This window comes from Athalia rosae, chromosome 2 (genome assembly GCF_917208135.1).
Source record: "Athalia rosae chromosome 2, iyAthRosa1.1, whole genome shotgun sequence".
NCBI lineage: Eukaryota > Metazoa > Arthropoda > Insecta > Hymenoptera > Athaliidae > Athalia > Athalia rosae.
The window spans coordinates 28905347-28919453 of record NC_064027.1 but is presented as its reverse complement, the minus strand read 5'-3'; the positions used below and the strand labels follow the sequence as shown (position 1 = coordinate 28919453).

The 14107-nt window shown below is 40.6% G+C and overlaps 3 protein-coding genes and 1 long non-coding RNA gene across 6 annotated transcripts; 2 read left to right on the top strand and 2 right to left on the bottom strand.

Moving 5' to 3' along the window:
* Positions 1–40: 40 nt before the first annotated feature.
* On the top strand, positions 41–3222 carry LOC105693149 (triokinase/FMN cyclase-like). The gene is made up of 10 exons (XM_012412876.3): positions 41–173; positions 783–852; positions 947–1057; positions 1160–1248; positions 1313–1529; positions 1594–1839; positions 1913–2329; positions 2408–2661; positions 2786–2919; positions 3002–3222. The coding sequence occupies exons 1-10, from the start codon at positions 48–50 to the stop codon at positions 3120–3122; spliced, it is 1785 nt and encodes a 594-aa protein (XP_012268299.2). The 5' UTR covers positions 41–47; the 3' UTR covers positions 3123–3222.
* LOC125499881 lies at positions 535–2034 on the bottom strand. The gene is made up of 3 exons (XR_007276913.1): positions 1896–2034; positions 1327–1466; positions 535–912 (listed from the first exon to the last, which is right to left on the bottom strand). It is a non-coding gene; the product is annotated as an uncharacterized LOC125499881 (long non-coding RNA).
* LOC105693147 (DNA polymerase zeta catalytic subunit) lies at positions 2112–12676 on the bottom strand. 2 transcript variants are annotated; one of them, XM_020856441.2, is made up of 17 exons: positions 12028–12338; positions 11775–11961; positions 11591–11684; positions 11018–11485; positions 10614–10857; positions 8798–10470; positions 8517–8667; positions 8076–8438; positions 7755–7943; positions 7339–7651; positions 6932–7250; positions 6613–6861; positions 4377–4490; positions 3858–4276; positions 3541–3775; positions 3260–3429; positions 2112–2250 (listed from the first exon to the last, which is right to left on the bottom strand). In XM_020856441.2, exons 1-16 carry the CDS (start codon positions 12191–12193, stop codon positions 3277–3279), a joined length of 5337 nt encoding a protein of 1778 aa, XP_020712100.2. In that variant the 5' UTR covers positions 12194–12338; the 3' UTR covers positions 2112–2250; positions 3260–3276. The 2 variants fall into 2 exon arrangements, with proteins under 2 accessions (XP_020712100.2, XP_048505890.1); XM_048649933.1 differs by lacking the exon at positions 2112–2250 and adding an exon at positions 12661–12676 and having other exon boundaries at positions 2938–3429; positions 12028–12254.
* On the top strand, positions 12294–13949 carry LOC105693152 (aminoacyl tRNA synthase complex-interacting multifunctional protein 1). 2 transcript variants are annotated; one of them, XM_048649946.1, is made up of 5 exons: positions 12294–12436; positions 12503–12592; positions 12717–12863; positions 12950–13243; positions 13371–13949. In XM_048649946.1, the coding sequence occupies exons 1-5, from the start codon at positions 12302–12304 to the stop codon at positions 13740–13742; spliced, it is 1038 nt and encodes a 345-aa protein (XP_048505903.1). In that variant the 5' UTR covers positions 12294–12301; the 3' UTR covers positions 13743–13949. The 2 variants fall into 2 exon arrangements, with proteins under 2 accessions (XP_048505903.1, XP_012268303.2); XM_012412880.3 differs by having other exon boundaries at positions 12296–12592.
* Positions 13950–14107: the final 158 nt, after the last annotated feature.

The following is a 14107-nucleotide window of genomic DNA, read 5'->3' as shown; positions in this document are numbered from 1 at the left end:
GTATTCATTACCGCTGTACCAAGGGATCAGTTTTGTTCATCTCTGCAATGGCATCATCCAAGAAACTGATCAATGTCCCTGATGATGCAGTTAACGAATCTTTGTCGGGACTTCACCTTCTCTATCCACAACTCGTTCACCATCCCTCTAAGCGAGTTGTTTTAGCGCCAGACGTAAGTCGTGTTCCTTGAATTTATTCAACCACCTTGTGCCGGCATTCAATGCCATTTATTACAAAACAGTTTTAGTTTGTTTATATTTTATGAATGGTATCCTTTGCATGTATAAACATGCTATGTAGATATTGAGTCGACTACTGTAATATAGTGTAGTATGATAGTTCTGAACGTATTTGTAATAGGCAACTAGTTCATAATACGTAGTTATAATATTCGGCCAGCGATACTAGCGGAATAACCGAACATGTTGACACTGTAGATTACTTCTACCGTGAATCCTTAACATTAAAAAAATCTGGTCAACTGTTGTTTTCACATGAATGTACTCGCAATTCGGGATTCCAATAAACACCTATGTCAACCAATGTATATCGTGTATTATGTATACTAGCTATGTAGAATTTTTCTCACAATTATAGGAACTTAACATGTTAATAGGTGTCCCTTAGTAATGATAGTAGTAGTAGTACCTGTTCTATTATCGAGAATGCATTGCAACACGACGTAGGTTTGCCAGATATTCCTCCTTCTCCAGATATTATCACTATAGTTGTAAGTAATTGTATATAATATACAATTATCAGCTTCTTATTCGGTTTCCAGTGGAAGGTACGGAATGGAAAAGTCGCCGTTGTCAGTGGTGGGGGTTCAGGTCACGAGCCTTGGGCATCAGGTAGTTCCTTTGAGTCGATAATGATAATTAATTATTTCTGTGACAACGCTGGCATCGTCCCTGTAAATACAAATGAATTCTTCTTCTGACTCAGGTTTTGTAGGATCTGGTCTACTGACAGCGGCTATAGCAGGGTCTGTATTTGCATCTCCTCCCTCAAACCACATTCTTCATGCTCTCCGTTGTGTTTCCACAAATAACAAAGGTAAATAGTTTATGCATAGCTATGATTCTTGTCTACGTAGCTATGAGGATTTTTCGTTCTGTTCTGTAGAACAAACAATTGAGAATTTTTCAATTGTTTCAGCTGGAATATTAGTGATCGTACCAAACTACACCGGTGATTGTTTGAATTTTGGCACAGCGATTGAGAGAGCAAGACAGGCTGGCATTTCGGTAGATCCTTGGCTATACCGTTAGGTATATTGTAATGGATGAGAACTAATTCAAATTTTGCTAGGTGACAGAACTTACTGTCGGAGAGGACTCCAGCATACCGATAAGCGAATTGGGAAGGGCCGGACGAAGAGGTCTTGTAGGTATGCTGTTCGTTGCCAAGGTGGCTGGTGCCCTTGCAGAACGTGAACTTCCCTTGAACATGGTTGCACAATGTGCTGAAATAGTGACGAATAACATCGCAACGTACTCAGTCGGTTTAACACCTTGTTCGTTACCAGGTAACTATTTGTAATACGAGCTATGACATAGAAGTTTATCAGTATATTCCATGGTCGGTTACAGGCCAAGGAGTCATGTTCCACCTTCCTGATGACGAAATGGAAATTGGACTGGGTATACATGGTGAAGCCGGTTACAAACGAATTAAACTAACGACCGCCTCTGAAATCGTCTCCTTGATGCTTGGAGAAATTTTAAAGGCGCTATCATTGATAGCTAGGCAGTCTGTAGCTGTTATCGTTAATAATTATGGGGCGACGAGTCAATTGGAACAGGGTATTATTGTTCACGAGGTGGTCACGCAGCTTGGTGAGAGAAATTTCCAATGTTCAGTTGTTCAAGTGGCAGTAATGCAAGTAACTCACCATGAAAATTCTCTCAGAGAAAAAAGGCTTGCGGCCTCTACGGGTCTATGCCGGTGCTTTGATGACTTCCCTCAACAGCTCTGGTGTCCAAATATCTTTATTGAGACTTGCTGATCATTATGAATCAAGCCTTCTTAGCTGCCTGGACGAACAAACGGATGCTCCGAGTTGGCCAGGTAGAGCCTATACCATGCCACCTTCTCCATCCTACATCGCGGATCCCTTTGAATTGGAATCCATGGGCGCAGCACTTGATGATAAAAAGAGAATTCCCAAAGTCGGTCCGACATTGGATGAACAGGGAGAAAACCTGTTGCGTGAATGTTTGACGATCGCTTGTGCAGCAATAACAGAACTAGAAGAAGAGATTAATGAATTGGATAGCGGTTGTGGTGATGGCGATTGCGGATCTACGCTGCGACGTCTTTCCGAGGGTACAGTTTATTATACGTATCGGCTGCGAATCATGTAACTGTAATCAGACCTCAAGTGATCTTATCGAATTACTGCAGGAATTTCTTCTTCATTGGGAGACCTTCCGCTGTCTCACCCTTCGTCCCTATTAACGGCATTGTCAGCAATTGCAGAAGAGAAAATGGGAGGTACTTCAGGGGCAGTTTACTCACTCATGTTCACTACCGCAGCTGCAGAATTGGAAGTATCAGTTGACAGCAAGGTCTCCCCCTTATCATGGGCTCATGCATGGCGGGGTGGTATTGATGGAATTATGAGATACAGCAAGGCAAGACTCGGGGATCGAACAATGGTACTTGTCCGATTATTATAGGGAGATCAGATCCCACTATTCAAACCTCTGTTATTTTTTTTTTTTTTCTTAAATCAATTGGCATTAGTTATATGACCGCTATTTTTCTTGCATTCGCTTCCAGTTAGATGCACTGGAACCGGCATGCAGTGAATTCGAAAGCCATGATTTATCTCCAGGGTCATGGGAAACAGCCTTAGCTAAAGCTGCGATTGCAGCTGAAATGGGAAGTGACGCTACCAAGTCAATGGAAGCAAAGTAGGTATTCAACGCTGATTAAATTCGAGAATTCATTAGAAATTTTATCAAAATGATTTTCATTTGTGCAATTATTTTATAGGGCAGGTCGCGCTAGCTACGTAAAACAGGACTTATACTTGCAGAAGAGAGATGCAGGAGCATTTGCCGTTGCTACTTGGATCAAAGTAATTGTACAAACTATTCTGAAGTCCAAAAATTGAAATATACAATTGACTGTTACTAATTGGTAAATATTATCCACTTTTGTTATAACTGTTGTCAGACTTGGAGGGGAATAAACAATAAACGTTTTAAATAAAACATAGCGTTATCAGTATCACGTTTAAAGTTCACTCACTCATATCACAGCAATTTTCAAGACCTGAGGATACTTCCGTTGTCAATAATTTGTCGCATGTGAGATATTTGATGTTCATCATCAACCGATCTGACACGACGATATAGTACTGGACAATCCAACGACTCACATTTAATACTACCGGCCCTCCCGAGACACGAATGGCAGATCTGAAACCAGCATTCATGATAGTCTGCTACAGGTTCATCAGAAAATAATGAGCATTTGCTAATGGGTGAGCTCATTGCTCATATGTGGTGACAGTATATAATAGTACTCACTGCCTCAAAAGTATGCCGGGCCCTTTCCATCTGTCGTATTCTTTCGAAGAGTATAGCGACTGTCTGATTCGGTAACTTGTTACACTCGATGCAGATTCCATCGTTGGAATCACGGCCGCATGCGGCACAAGCCACAGTACCAAAGTATTGGGAGATCGTGGACTTTTGTGCCTCTCCACGCAAGGCGCCGCCTAGATTCCAATTCATTCTTTGTCGATGTGGCATTTCTTCGTACCTAACGGTTCGAAAAAGTGAGATACTGCACGGATACAATCTAAAGTTACAAAAGTTACCAATAACTACAGATTGTCAATTACCATATGTTAACGTCAACGCCCAGAAGATTGAGGCATCTGTTCAGTGGTGGTATGATTACCCGTGTAACGTAGTAGAGGCCGTTGGGTCTCAATCCACGATCAGCAATCAACTCTCTCGGAGATCGTACGCATTGGAACAAAGGTTGATTCGGAGCACCAGCAACGATCAAGTAAGGCACACGTCCACTAGTACGAGGAATGGCTCGGGGATCCTTCTGAATTAGTCTGCGGGTGAGTTCCAGAGCTGGTACGCAGGCACTTGCTTTATATCCCTGGAGGCCACGGAACTCTTTCGCAAACGTTAGCTCCTGTATGGATGCTCGACCACTTAAGACTTTACCAAGTTGACGTGTTACGTAATTCTTCACTTGCGAAACATCCCTTGTATCAAACAGGATTCTAAGAGTTCTTTCCAATATCTATAGATGAAAAAACATGTAGGCATTGAGATTGATGTTCAAGTTTTTAGTCGCTAACTAAAGGCTTTCGAAAAGAGGTAAAGCTTTGTAATCAAAATACCTTAGAAACAGCTGGACAACCATCTCGTCGAACTGTCTCAATGCCCTTTGCCAGAAATGTCGGTTTCTCTTGATTCGGACTTTCGTACATGTACCCGCAATAACGCTTTTTGGTCTGAATGTAAACGTGAGTACTTAATAGGGTAGGTTGAAAAAAAAACATTTTTTTTTATTTTCTTAGTATGGGGGCAGAATTTATACCTCATAAAAAAAGAAAAATTTTCAAATGTGGAAAAACTTTTTTACTTGATATTTTGAGGTAGCCCAATCGTTTTTTGAATAAATAATCAATCAAGTGGGGTACTGACAGCAAAAAAATTTTTTTTTTAGTCAAAAATATCATAATTTCTCGGTCTACGAGGGAGCCTGAGCTTAGCTGGAGTCAGGTAGCCACGGGTGCGCGGTTTGTTGTGGGGCGTCACCTCTGCTCAGCCTCGAAGGTGACGTCTCACAACAAAGCGCTACCGCTGCTGGCTACCTGACTCCAGCAAAGCTCGGACCCCCTCGTAAACCGAGAAATTCGAATATTTCGACCCATGCATGGATTACGACGAATCAAAGTGGGTCTTCGACTAAAACCAATCGATATGTTTATAATTTCACTGCTCCCAACAGCGAATAATTAATGATTACTCGATCAATTGCATGAGTAGATAATTTTGGCTTTCAGATTTGGATTTCGGAGCTGATTATATGTGAGATTACTCTTGAAGAACCAAAAAAAAATTCGATTTTTGAGCAAAAAATAAATCATTTTTTTAATTGGTTTTAATACGCTTTTCTTACGTATTTTGACCTTAGGAATTCGAATCTGGAAGAAAAATTGATCTATCTCTGAAATTGACCGAGTTATCACTAATTTTCAGCTTTTTGGGGTCAAAAATAAAAAATTGATTTTTTAGTCTATCTTAACGTAATTTGAGCTCAGGAATGCGAATCTGGGAGAAAAATTGATCTATCTGCAAAAATGATCGAGTTATCCCCATTTTTTCGCGATTTTTTGCATAAATTGGAGGATATCTCGAAGGGAAAAAATCGTAGCTCAATTTGGACAACGGATTCGTGTTCCTGAGGTCAAAATACGTAAGAAAAGTGCCATACGATCAATTTTGAAAAATAAAAATTTTTGGCCAAAATTTGAGATTTTTCCAAGAGGTACCCCTTACGATTTTTTCAAATTTTGGCCAAAAATTTTTATTTTTAAAAATTGATCGTATGGCACTTTTCTTACGTATTTTGACCTCAGGAACACGAATCCGTTGTCCAAATTGAGCTACGATTTTTTCCCTTCGAGATATCCTCCAATTTATGCAAAAAATCGCGAAAAAATGGGGATAACTCGATCATTTTTGCAGATAGATCAATTTTTCTCCCAGATTCGCATTCCTGAGCTCAAATTACGTTAAGATAGACTAAAAAATCAATTTTTTATTTTTGACCCCAAAAAGCTGAAAATTAGTGATAACTCGGTCAATTTCAGAGATAGATCAATTTTTCTTCCAGATTCGAATTCCTAAGGTCAAAATACGTAAGAAAAGCGTATTAAAACCAATTAAAAAAATGATTTATTTTTTGCTCAAAAATCGAATTTTTTTTTGGTTCTTCAAGAGTAATCTCACATATAATCAGCTCCGAAATCCAAATCTGAAAGCCAAAATTATCTACTCATGCAATTGATCGAGTAATCATTAATTATTCGCTGTTGGGAGCAGTAAAATTATAAACATATCGATTGGTTTTAGTCGAAGACCCACTTTGATTCGTCGTAATCCATGCATGGGTCGAAATATTCGAATTTCTCGGTTTACGAGGGGGTCCGAGCTTTGCTGGAGTCAGGTAGCCAGCAGCGGTAGCGCTTTGTTGTGAGACGTCACCTTCGAGGCTGAGCAGAGGTGACGCCCCACAACAAACCGTGCACCCGTGGCTACCTAACTCCAGCTAAGCTCAGGCTCCCTCGTAGACCGAGAAATTATGATATTTTTGACTAAAAAAATAATTTTTTTGCTGTCAGTACCCCACTTGATTGATTATTTATTCAAAAAACGATTTGGCTACCTCAAAATATCAAGTAAAAAATTTTTTCCACATTTGAAAATTTTTCTTTTTTTATGAGGTACAAATTCTGCCCCCATACTAAGAAAATAAAAAAAAATATTTTTTTCAATCCACTCTAGTACTTAATCGAACAAGTCGCATGTCAACCTGTATGTTTCTATTCTTTGACGCGTGTAACAAACCTGTAATATCGCTGGCTGCATGATTTTTTCAAGTTTAAGCTTCATTGGTTTTGGATTATCTGCCGTAACAGCGTTGGCAATTTCTTCACCAATCTCGAAGGCTTGCTTCCGTGATCTGCCAGGTAATAACACAAACAAAGAATCTGTGTCACCGTATACAACCCGAGCATTCCATCGTTTTGTCGACTCTACCACCTTCATTGCACGTTCCAAGGTTTCCCTCGCCTTGCTCACGATACTGTCGCCTATCTGCGAGGTCAAGGTGGGTAATAATGAAAAAAATTCGATGAGCTTAACAGTGACAATGATAATAAATTACCTCGATGCATGGCATTCTTCCGCTGAAATTAGCATGTGTGTAGCCAAAAGTGACGTTAGCGAGTAATTTTAATCCACGTTGTCTTGAGTACAAAGCTCTCTGAAGAGCGTGAGCGGTCTGAGAGTGATCCTTCATTGCTTTTTTGACCATCAATCTTGTCTCCAAGTACTCTGTTAGCATTCTAGGAAGTACTCCACACCGAACATCTTGTTTTACAAAGGCAACTCCACATGGTGAATAATTCAATTTGTCTTGCAGTTGCTCAGCCGTCTGCTTAGTCACTTTCAGAGTAGCTGCACCAAATTCGTATGGCACGGATCTATTCGAAACAGGATTCTATAAATACCTAGGAGCTCTTTAGGCGTTATTGTTTTCAACTATGCAAAATTATTAGTTCCAAAACTCACTGGCCAATGTATTCAACACGCCCAAGGCAGGTAGAATAGCAATAATTGTGGGCAATGATTATGCTTGGGTAGAGACTCTGGAAGTCCAACACAATTAACGGGTCGGTATAAAAGACAGATTCTGGTTCTAAGATGAGTGGCAATGACTCTGGAGCTCGCATGCTCGCACGTTGCTGTACGGATGGGGATACCGGTACATAATTAGATGGCTTTGCCAACCTCAGCATCACAGACTCTACCTGGAATTGCGAACCTCGAGAGAAAACTTCAAAGAACAATATCCCATAGAGACGTGCGAATTCTGTTGTTTTGCCTGGTGCACGTAAACAAACGAGAGAACACAAGCGTTAGTAATACTTAATGGTTTATCATTATCCTCACATATGTATAGATTTGACGAGTTAATACATGATTACCTATAATATCCAGCTGAAGAATCAGTCTGATGATTCCCACAACCTTAGTAATATAATGTTCAACGACCATAGAGTGTTCTCGTGGTGCTCGATGTTCCCACCAACAATTTAATGTTGCAAACGACGGGCAGCTCAATCTTTGGTGCATCACATGGTACATGAGATTTTCAAATGTGTAGCTCTGCAATGCTGATATTTTTCATTACCACCGATGGAAGATCGGTCACTTCTAATCAGTGGGAATTCCTGATTTTATCCAAGAGCATTTTTCGTGTTCTCTATGATTGTATGAGCCTATTAAAATAGATATTGTGGACATACCTATTTCATGCCTCATGATTCGCCAGACATCTAAAACGATTCGCCCTGGCATTTTAATTTCAGTCAAGATATTCAATTCGGTTGTTTGAATCTCCCAGGCTTGCTTAGTGCAGGGAATTCTTGATACCTGAGGAGCCAAGTTTATACCAAGGACTACTGCTCGTTGGAACAAGTATCCCCAAGATAGAGTTTCCAGTTCCCATCCAAGTAAAATATCAGGATCAGTCTTAATGACCAAAGATCGAAAATCGTCGAAAAGATCTGTTTCATTTTTAGAATATGAAACAGGACATGTTGAACCTGAACCCCTTAGATGCCCAGAAGGTTTGGTGTTGTCAAAAAGTGGGTCACATACTAAGACTCCTGTAATTTATTTAAATTGGTTTCTACAAGGAAATACGAATCAATGAATAGCCGGCTATAACACAACAAATCACTTACCGTAATCGAGTGTCTTGCGAGTCGTTGTTTCAGGCGCATCATTGTGAATGGCATAGAATATTGCTCTTACTGCATCGTGTTGTGGGTCAGGTAAAAGATCTCCACGAGTGGCAACGTGAACTTCTATGCATAATAGTGTCAAGTACTGATACTGCAATCAAATAATAATTGGAAATAGTTCGTAAGCATTGATTATAAATAAATACAACGTGCTGTAGAGACCTGAAGCGTATACCGCCAAGGTACGGATACTCGAAAAAAATTCGACTGTCGTTACTTACGAGCGTCAATGGTTTGATGTCTTGTAAATTTTCGCAAGGTATCTTAAAATTATCAGCTTGGGAAGAGGCTTCGATCTGACCACAAGATATTCCAAGCAGCCTAGATCGTGGTATATCGTTGTGCAATCCTACCATGTTCAAATTAATACTCAGTCCTGAGTCAGTCTCACATGAGGATGTTCCTGTTTGCAGCTGGCTATGCTCAGTGCATTCATTCACATTGAGCTCAGGGTTCTGGCGATCGGTGGCTTGTTCATTTGCATCACTATTGGTTTTATCCTTACTTTTATCTACATTCATTCGCTTCTCCAAATACTTCCTAGTCTTCGACCAAGTTGCTACCGCTTTTGGCAAAGGTGCTGCGATCAATGGTATGATCACAATTTTATTACGACCACTCAGATGCTGCTTCATCTTTGTTTTTGGCATATTGGTGCCGGCCGGATATACTTCCTTAACCTTCATGGTCCTCCAAAGTTTAATACCGGTGACGGATTCTAAAGACGGCTCAAAGCGCGGTAGATCGATAACTCGGTTACTTGGCACCTTAAGTAAATTATGAGCTACCTCCTTACAATTTGTCGTATCCGCATGATTACTGAAAAACGCATTTTGATTCCTGCAAAGAGGTATACCATAATCCTGCATACTCTCAGCAACCTTATGAAAATTTGGCGGATTGTATCTAGGTACGATGACAACATTTCGTCCTGTTCCTGTGAGACGATTGTTACTAAGCTTATCCTTATCCTCATGCTTATTATGGGATAGTAGTTTAGAATTTTCTTTCAACTGCGTCTCCAAGTATTGGGTGAAAGTTACATTACAAGTATCTTCCTCATCCGTTTCGTACCGTGAACTCCGCTGAATGTTGTTGGTCTCGTTGATTTCAGCAGGCATTTCATGTGGCGACTCTACTTGTGCTTCATGAAAGGATGGCTGTGGAAGCATCGCTTCTTCAATTGTGGGCATTTTTTTACTAGGAGAGGTAGTAAATATACCAAGAGGTGGGTAACTTCGCAGCGAACGTCGGCCTGGACTGTTGAGATACTGTGAATTTGATCTCCTTGGTGTTTTACGGACACTTCTTGGGGACGATAGTGGAGATTTGATGTTCTTAGATTTTTCGGGCGTTCTGTGTACATTGCGAATATTTTCCTGGGAACTCTCATCGGAGACATTGACAATTCTCCCGTGATTTTGTCTACCGCGAGATCTCAAATCGCAAATACGTCTCTCGTATCTTTCTACCGTTACGTCAAGTTCTGGATCAGAGTCATCTGAACTAAGATCTCCAGCCCCGTCGCACTGTGGGATAGTTTTTTCACTGGACTCATCCAAACTAGAATCGGTATCCATATCAAATATAGATAAATCGCTAAGATAATTACAGGCGATTTCTCTATCCGCCTTGTCATTTTGACTAGGATTCCCCGATGATTGCGGACTCTTATTAAGTGGGGGCCAACTCAAAGAATCTAGCTGCAGCAGTGTCAAATTCATATCATCACTCTCTGCGTCCTTGTCATCGTCGCTATCATCACACGTTCTAGGATTTTTGGAAGTGACAGGTTGCGAGCCGAGTACGCTATCATCATCTACCGTAGATTCACACTGATTCTCTTCAGCCAACCCATCCAGCATTTTTAACAAGGGCAGGTCCTCGGCATTCACTGGAACATATGTTTGATGCATTGAAATTGTAGATAGCACCAGAATATTATAGCTCTGTTCACAGAGAATCTTCCAATTCTGTAAATGAATAACTAATCCGAATACTTTGAGATGAATATAAAATAATTTTCATGGGACTCACACACACTGCAGTCAAGAGATTGGCTGTAACTATGAATTGGAGATCCAGGTGAACTGGACTCTAGATTCAAGTCAAGGCCCAGTATGTTCGAATGTTGTATGGATACTGCGTTCTGTATTACTTTTTCTAGCCCAATATGATGTTCTAGATGAGAAGCATTCAATAAGTGGCTAGCGTCATCTATTTCAAGAGGATAAGAGCTTTGAGTTTTCCCTGTAGCAGAAGATATTGCAGAGTCGTCATTCTACAAATCGAGTTTAAATATTCATAATCAATCGAATTTGCTTTAGTTGAAGAATTTGTTTGATAGGGAAATGTGACGAATTCTGAATTTCCAACATGAACAAATTTTGGCAAGGGAGTTTGAGTGAGCAGCTGCTGACAGGATCCATCATGCAACATACCTGGGATATTGTCGATAATCTCTGAAGGAGTCTTTGCCGTTGGTAAATATCATTATCTGTGGCCCGAAAGGGAGGCCTGGTAGGACTCTTTGGTTGGACAAGCTGAGAATCACCGCCGCTGAGTTCTAGCTGCTGCCTTCTTGCTTTCTCCTCTTCCCAAATTGCTAGCAAGCCCGGATTAAGTACCAATTCTCCTTCAACTGCTTGGCGATTCAGGATATCAACAGCTAATCCATCCACTTCTAGAGTACAAGTGCTTTGCCGTGTAAGCCCATTTGACAGACGATCCAAGCTATTAGAATCATTGGGAGATTCATTTGCAGATTCTACTTCTGGCGGTAATCGGTGTTTGACCTGTCGCATATCTACCATGCTCATACCATGTAAGTTGTAATCTATCATGAATTGCTGGATGTATGGGATATGCGCTTCATAAGGTTGTAGACTTTCATTGAAAACAGCCCCATTCTAGAACCAGTTTTCATTGTAGGGATTGAGGTTATTGCCTACTTCCACACACATGTCCATCATTACAAGAATGATTCAAATACTCAAGGTACGAAATTTACAAACCTGTAATAAATTTGCCGCTCTTTTTACCATTGTTGGATTATAGAAATAAACCTTGTAAAACTGGTGTTCTTTTGGATGGTATCCATACAGTGGCCTGCAAAATAAATCAGGCTTCAGTTGTGTTTACAATATTGTACAGCCAATGACGTGCTGTAATCTCAATACGTTGAACAATCAGACTTACATGCCAGATATCAGCTGTATTTTGAACACATGTTGGTTCCTAGCGTTCGCGGATCCCAGGGATACATTTATAGCAGCATCAAGGGATGCTGCTAAGCGATACCCAAGTTTATCAGTATCCTCCCGTCCTGTGTAAGGCACATATAAATAAGGGAACACCCCGTGCACGTGCATACATGTTTTCGCTCCTGTTTAAAAAGTGAAAAAAAGCATGATCAGATGGTGTTACTCAGGAATGTCAAAATGTTGGCTACCATTCAGAGTTGATCCAAATATCCTGATAACTGGTACATGTTTGACCTCGCTGCCGCGGAAAACCGAGTATACGGGATCAAGGGATGGTACAGGAGCAGTTTGATAATATTCTGCACAGACCAACCGTACGGCGAACGTTTGCTCCGATGGATTAGGTGTCACCATCCTCTTCGAAACATTCGTCGTTGACAATTGGGTCCTCGTAGAAGATGTATTTTTGAATTACCTATCGGTAGAACACGTAGATCTTTCTTATTCGAATCCACCGAGTCCATGACTAGAATGCCCGATGGCGCTAGCATTCGTAATTCGTGTTCGCGATCCAATCCAAATTCGACCAAGGGGCCCAACGGGCCCAACCAAACGACACGACGAACGTGTATTGAGGAATTTGATCAGTGGGAATTGGTAATGTCAATACTTGGTAGAAGTGGAATATTCTTTCGTACTACTTTCAATAATCATTTGCTAAAGTCTAGAATTATGGCATCGGCTGAAGTATTCAAACGTTTGGAGTCGAAGGCAACTGCTGCTGAGCAAATAATAGCAGTCTTGAAATCAGAGGTACATACATATTTTTCATTCAATCTTAACCTAATCCGACTTGACGATTTACACATATGTAGTCTTACCGGCGTAACATCATCTGAATTATTTTCAACTCAATAATGTCATTGAATTTTCGTAGCTGGATGAACTGAGAAAAAACCGAAACGATTTGGTGTCAGGTGATCAAGCCAGAGAGCTGGCACTGGAAAATGAACTACTCCGTAACGAAATAGAGAGATACAAGAATGAGCTCATAAGATTAGAAAGCAATCGAGGCATCCCTCAGGTAACCAATGAGTCACCTTATTCTTGTGAGCGTTACCTATTCCGTCTGCACACGGTCATGGGTTGATTCCAGCATTTCATTCCCAGATTCCAACTCCAACAACTCAGGTCTCAGAGACTAAGTCTTCTCCAACTCCAGAGGACACTAGCCCTGTTAAAGATGCTATTCCACCCACAAATGGAAAAAAAACTGAAGCTAAAAAGAAAAAGGAAGTTAAAGAAGCCAAACCAAAGACAGCTGTCGAGAGCCAAGAGCCGCCGATTGATGTTGGCAGGCTCGATTTCAGGGTAGGAAAAATTGTAAAGGCGGAAAAACATCCTGATGCTGACTCACTCTATGTAGAAGAAATTGATGTAGGAGAAGCAAAAAATAGGACAGTGGTATGATTTACAACATTTATCAGCGCTTGGTTTTTACCCCTATGATAAATATTAGCAAAACCCTGATGATAACTTGCAGATTTCCCCTATTATAGATCAAATTAATAAATCTATGGGATGTTTTCAGGTCAGCGGGTTGGTAAAATACGTGCCTATTGATGACCTCAGAGACAGAATGGTGATAGTGTTATGTAATTTAAAACCATCAAAGATGCGTGGAGTAACTTCTGAGGCAATGGTCATGTGTGCCTCTAGTCCTGAGAAAGTGGAAATTCTTGTTCCACCTGCCGGTGCCGCCCCTGGGGATTTAGTTCATGTCGAAGGGTATCCTCGCGTTCCTGATGGTATTCTGAACCCTAAGAAAAAAATATTCGAAACATGCGCCCCAGACCTCATGACCGATGACAATGGACAAGCAGTTTATAAGAATACACCTCTCCATGTACCTGGAAAAGGAATTGTTCTGGCCCCTACTCTGAAACGAGTAGCAGTCAAGTAGTACAAAACACATGGCACCCCTATATCATGATCACACGTAGTGGATATTCATCTCTCCTCCCATTTGTGCCAGGTTACATGTCACACGTCGAATATATGCAATATATTTATTAGAGAATTTTTCATGTTCTGTTAATAATTCAGTTATGAACACATTCTATAATAAAAAATTCGAGTACCGTCAAGTGTTACTCTGATGTTCCAATGATTTTTACTCTGATATTCTTTACTCTCTCCTACCTCTGTGTCTGTATGCAAGGGAAAGATTGTCAACATCAGGACATGTGTTGAAGTCAGCTATTCCAATAGAGTCCAATCCGTAGCATTCACTTGGGTTACAGTACATCAAACTGGTAGTGAATACAG

Excerpts from the sequence above, each read along its gene's own strand:
- LOC105693149 (XM_012412876.3), top strand. The coding sequence starts at position 48 with ATGGCATCATCCAAGAAACTGATCAATGTCCCTGATGATGCAGTTAAC. Across the intron at positions 174-782 it reads GAGTTGTTTTAGCGCCAGAC|TGGAAGGTACGGAATGGAAA; the intron begins GTAAGTCGTGTT and ends TTCGGTTTCCAG. Across the intron at positions 2,330-2,407 it reads GCTGCGACGTCTTTCCGAGG|GAATTTCTTCTTCATTGGGA; the intron begins GTACAGTTTATT and ends GAATTACTGCAG.
- LOC105693147 (XM_048649933.1), bottom strand. The coding sequence starts at position 12,193 with ATGGTGACACCTAATCCATCGGAGCAAACGTTCGCCGTACGGTTGGTC. Across the intron at positions 7,944-8,075 it reads AATCATGAGGCATGAAATAG|CATTGCAGAGCTACACATTT; the intron begins GTATGTCCACAA and ends GAAAAATATCAG. Across the intron at positions 3,776-3,857 it reads GGCGTTGACGTTAACATATG|GTACGAAGAAATGCCACATC; the intron begins GTAATTGACAAT and ends TCGAACCGTTAG.
- LOC105693152 (XM_012412880.3), top strand. The coding sequence starts at position 12,302 with ATGACTAGAATGCCCGATGGCGCTAGCATTCGTAATTCGTGTTCGCGA. Across the intron at positions 12,864-12,949 it reads GCAATCGAGGCATCCCTCAG|ATTCCAACTCCAACAACTCA; the intron begins GTAACCAATGAG and ends TTTCATTCCCAG. Across the intron at positions 13,244-13,370 it reads AAGCAAAAAATAGGACAGTG|GTCAGCGGGTTGGTAAAATA; the intron begins GTATGATTTACA and ends GGATGTTTTCAG.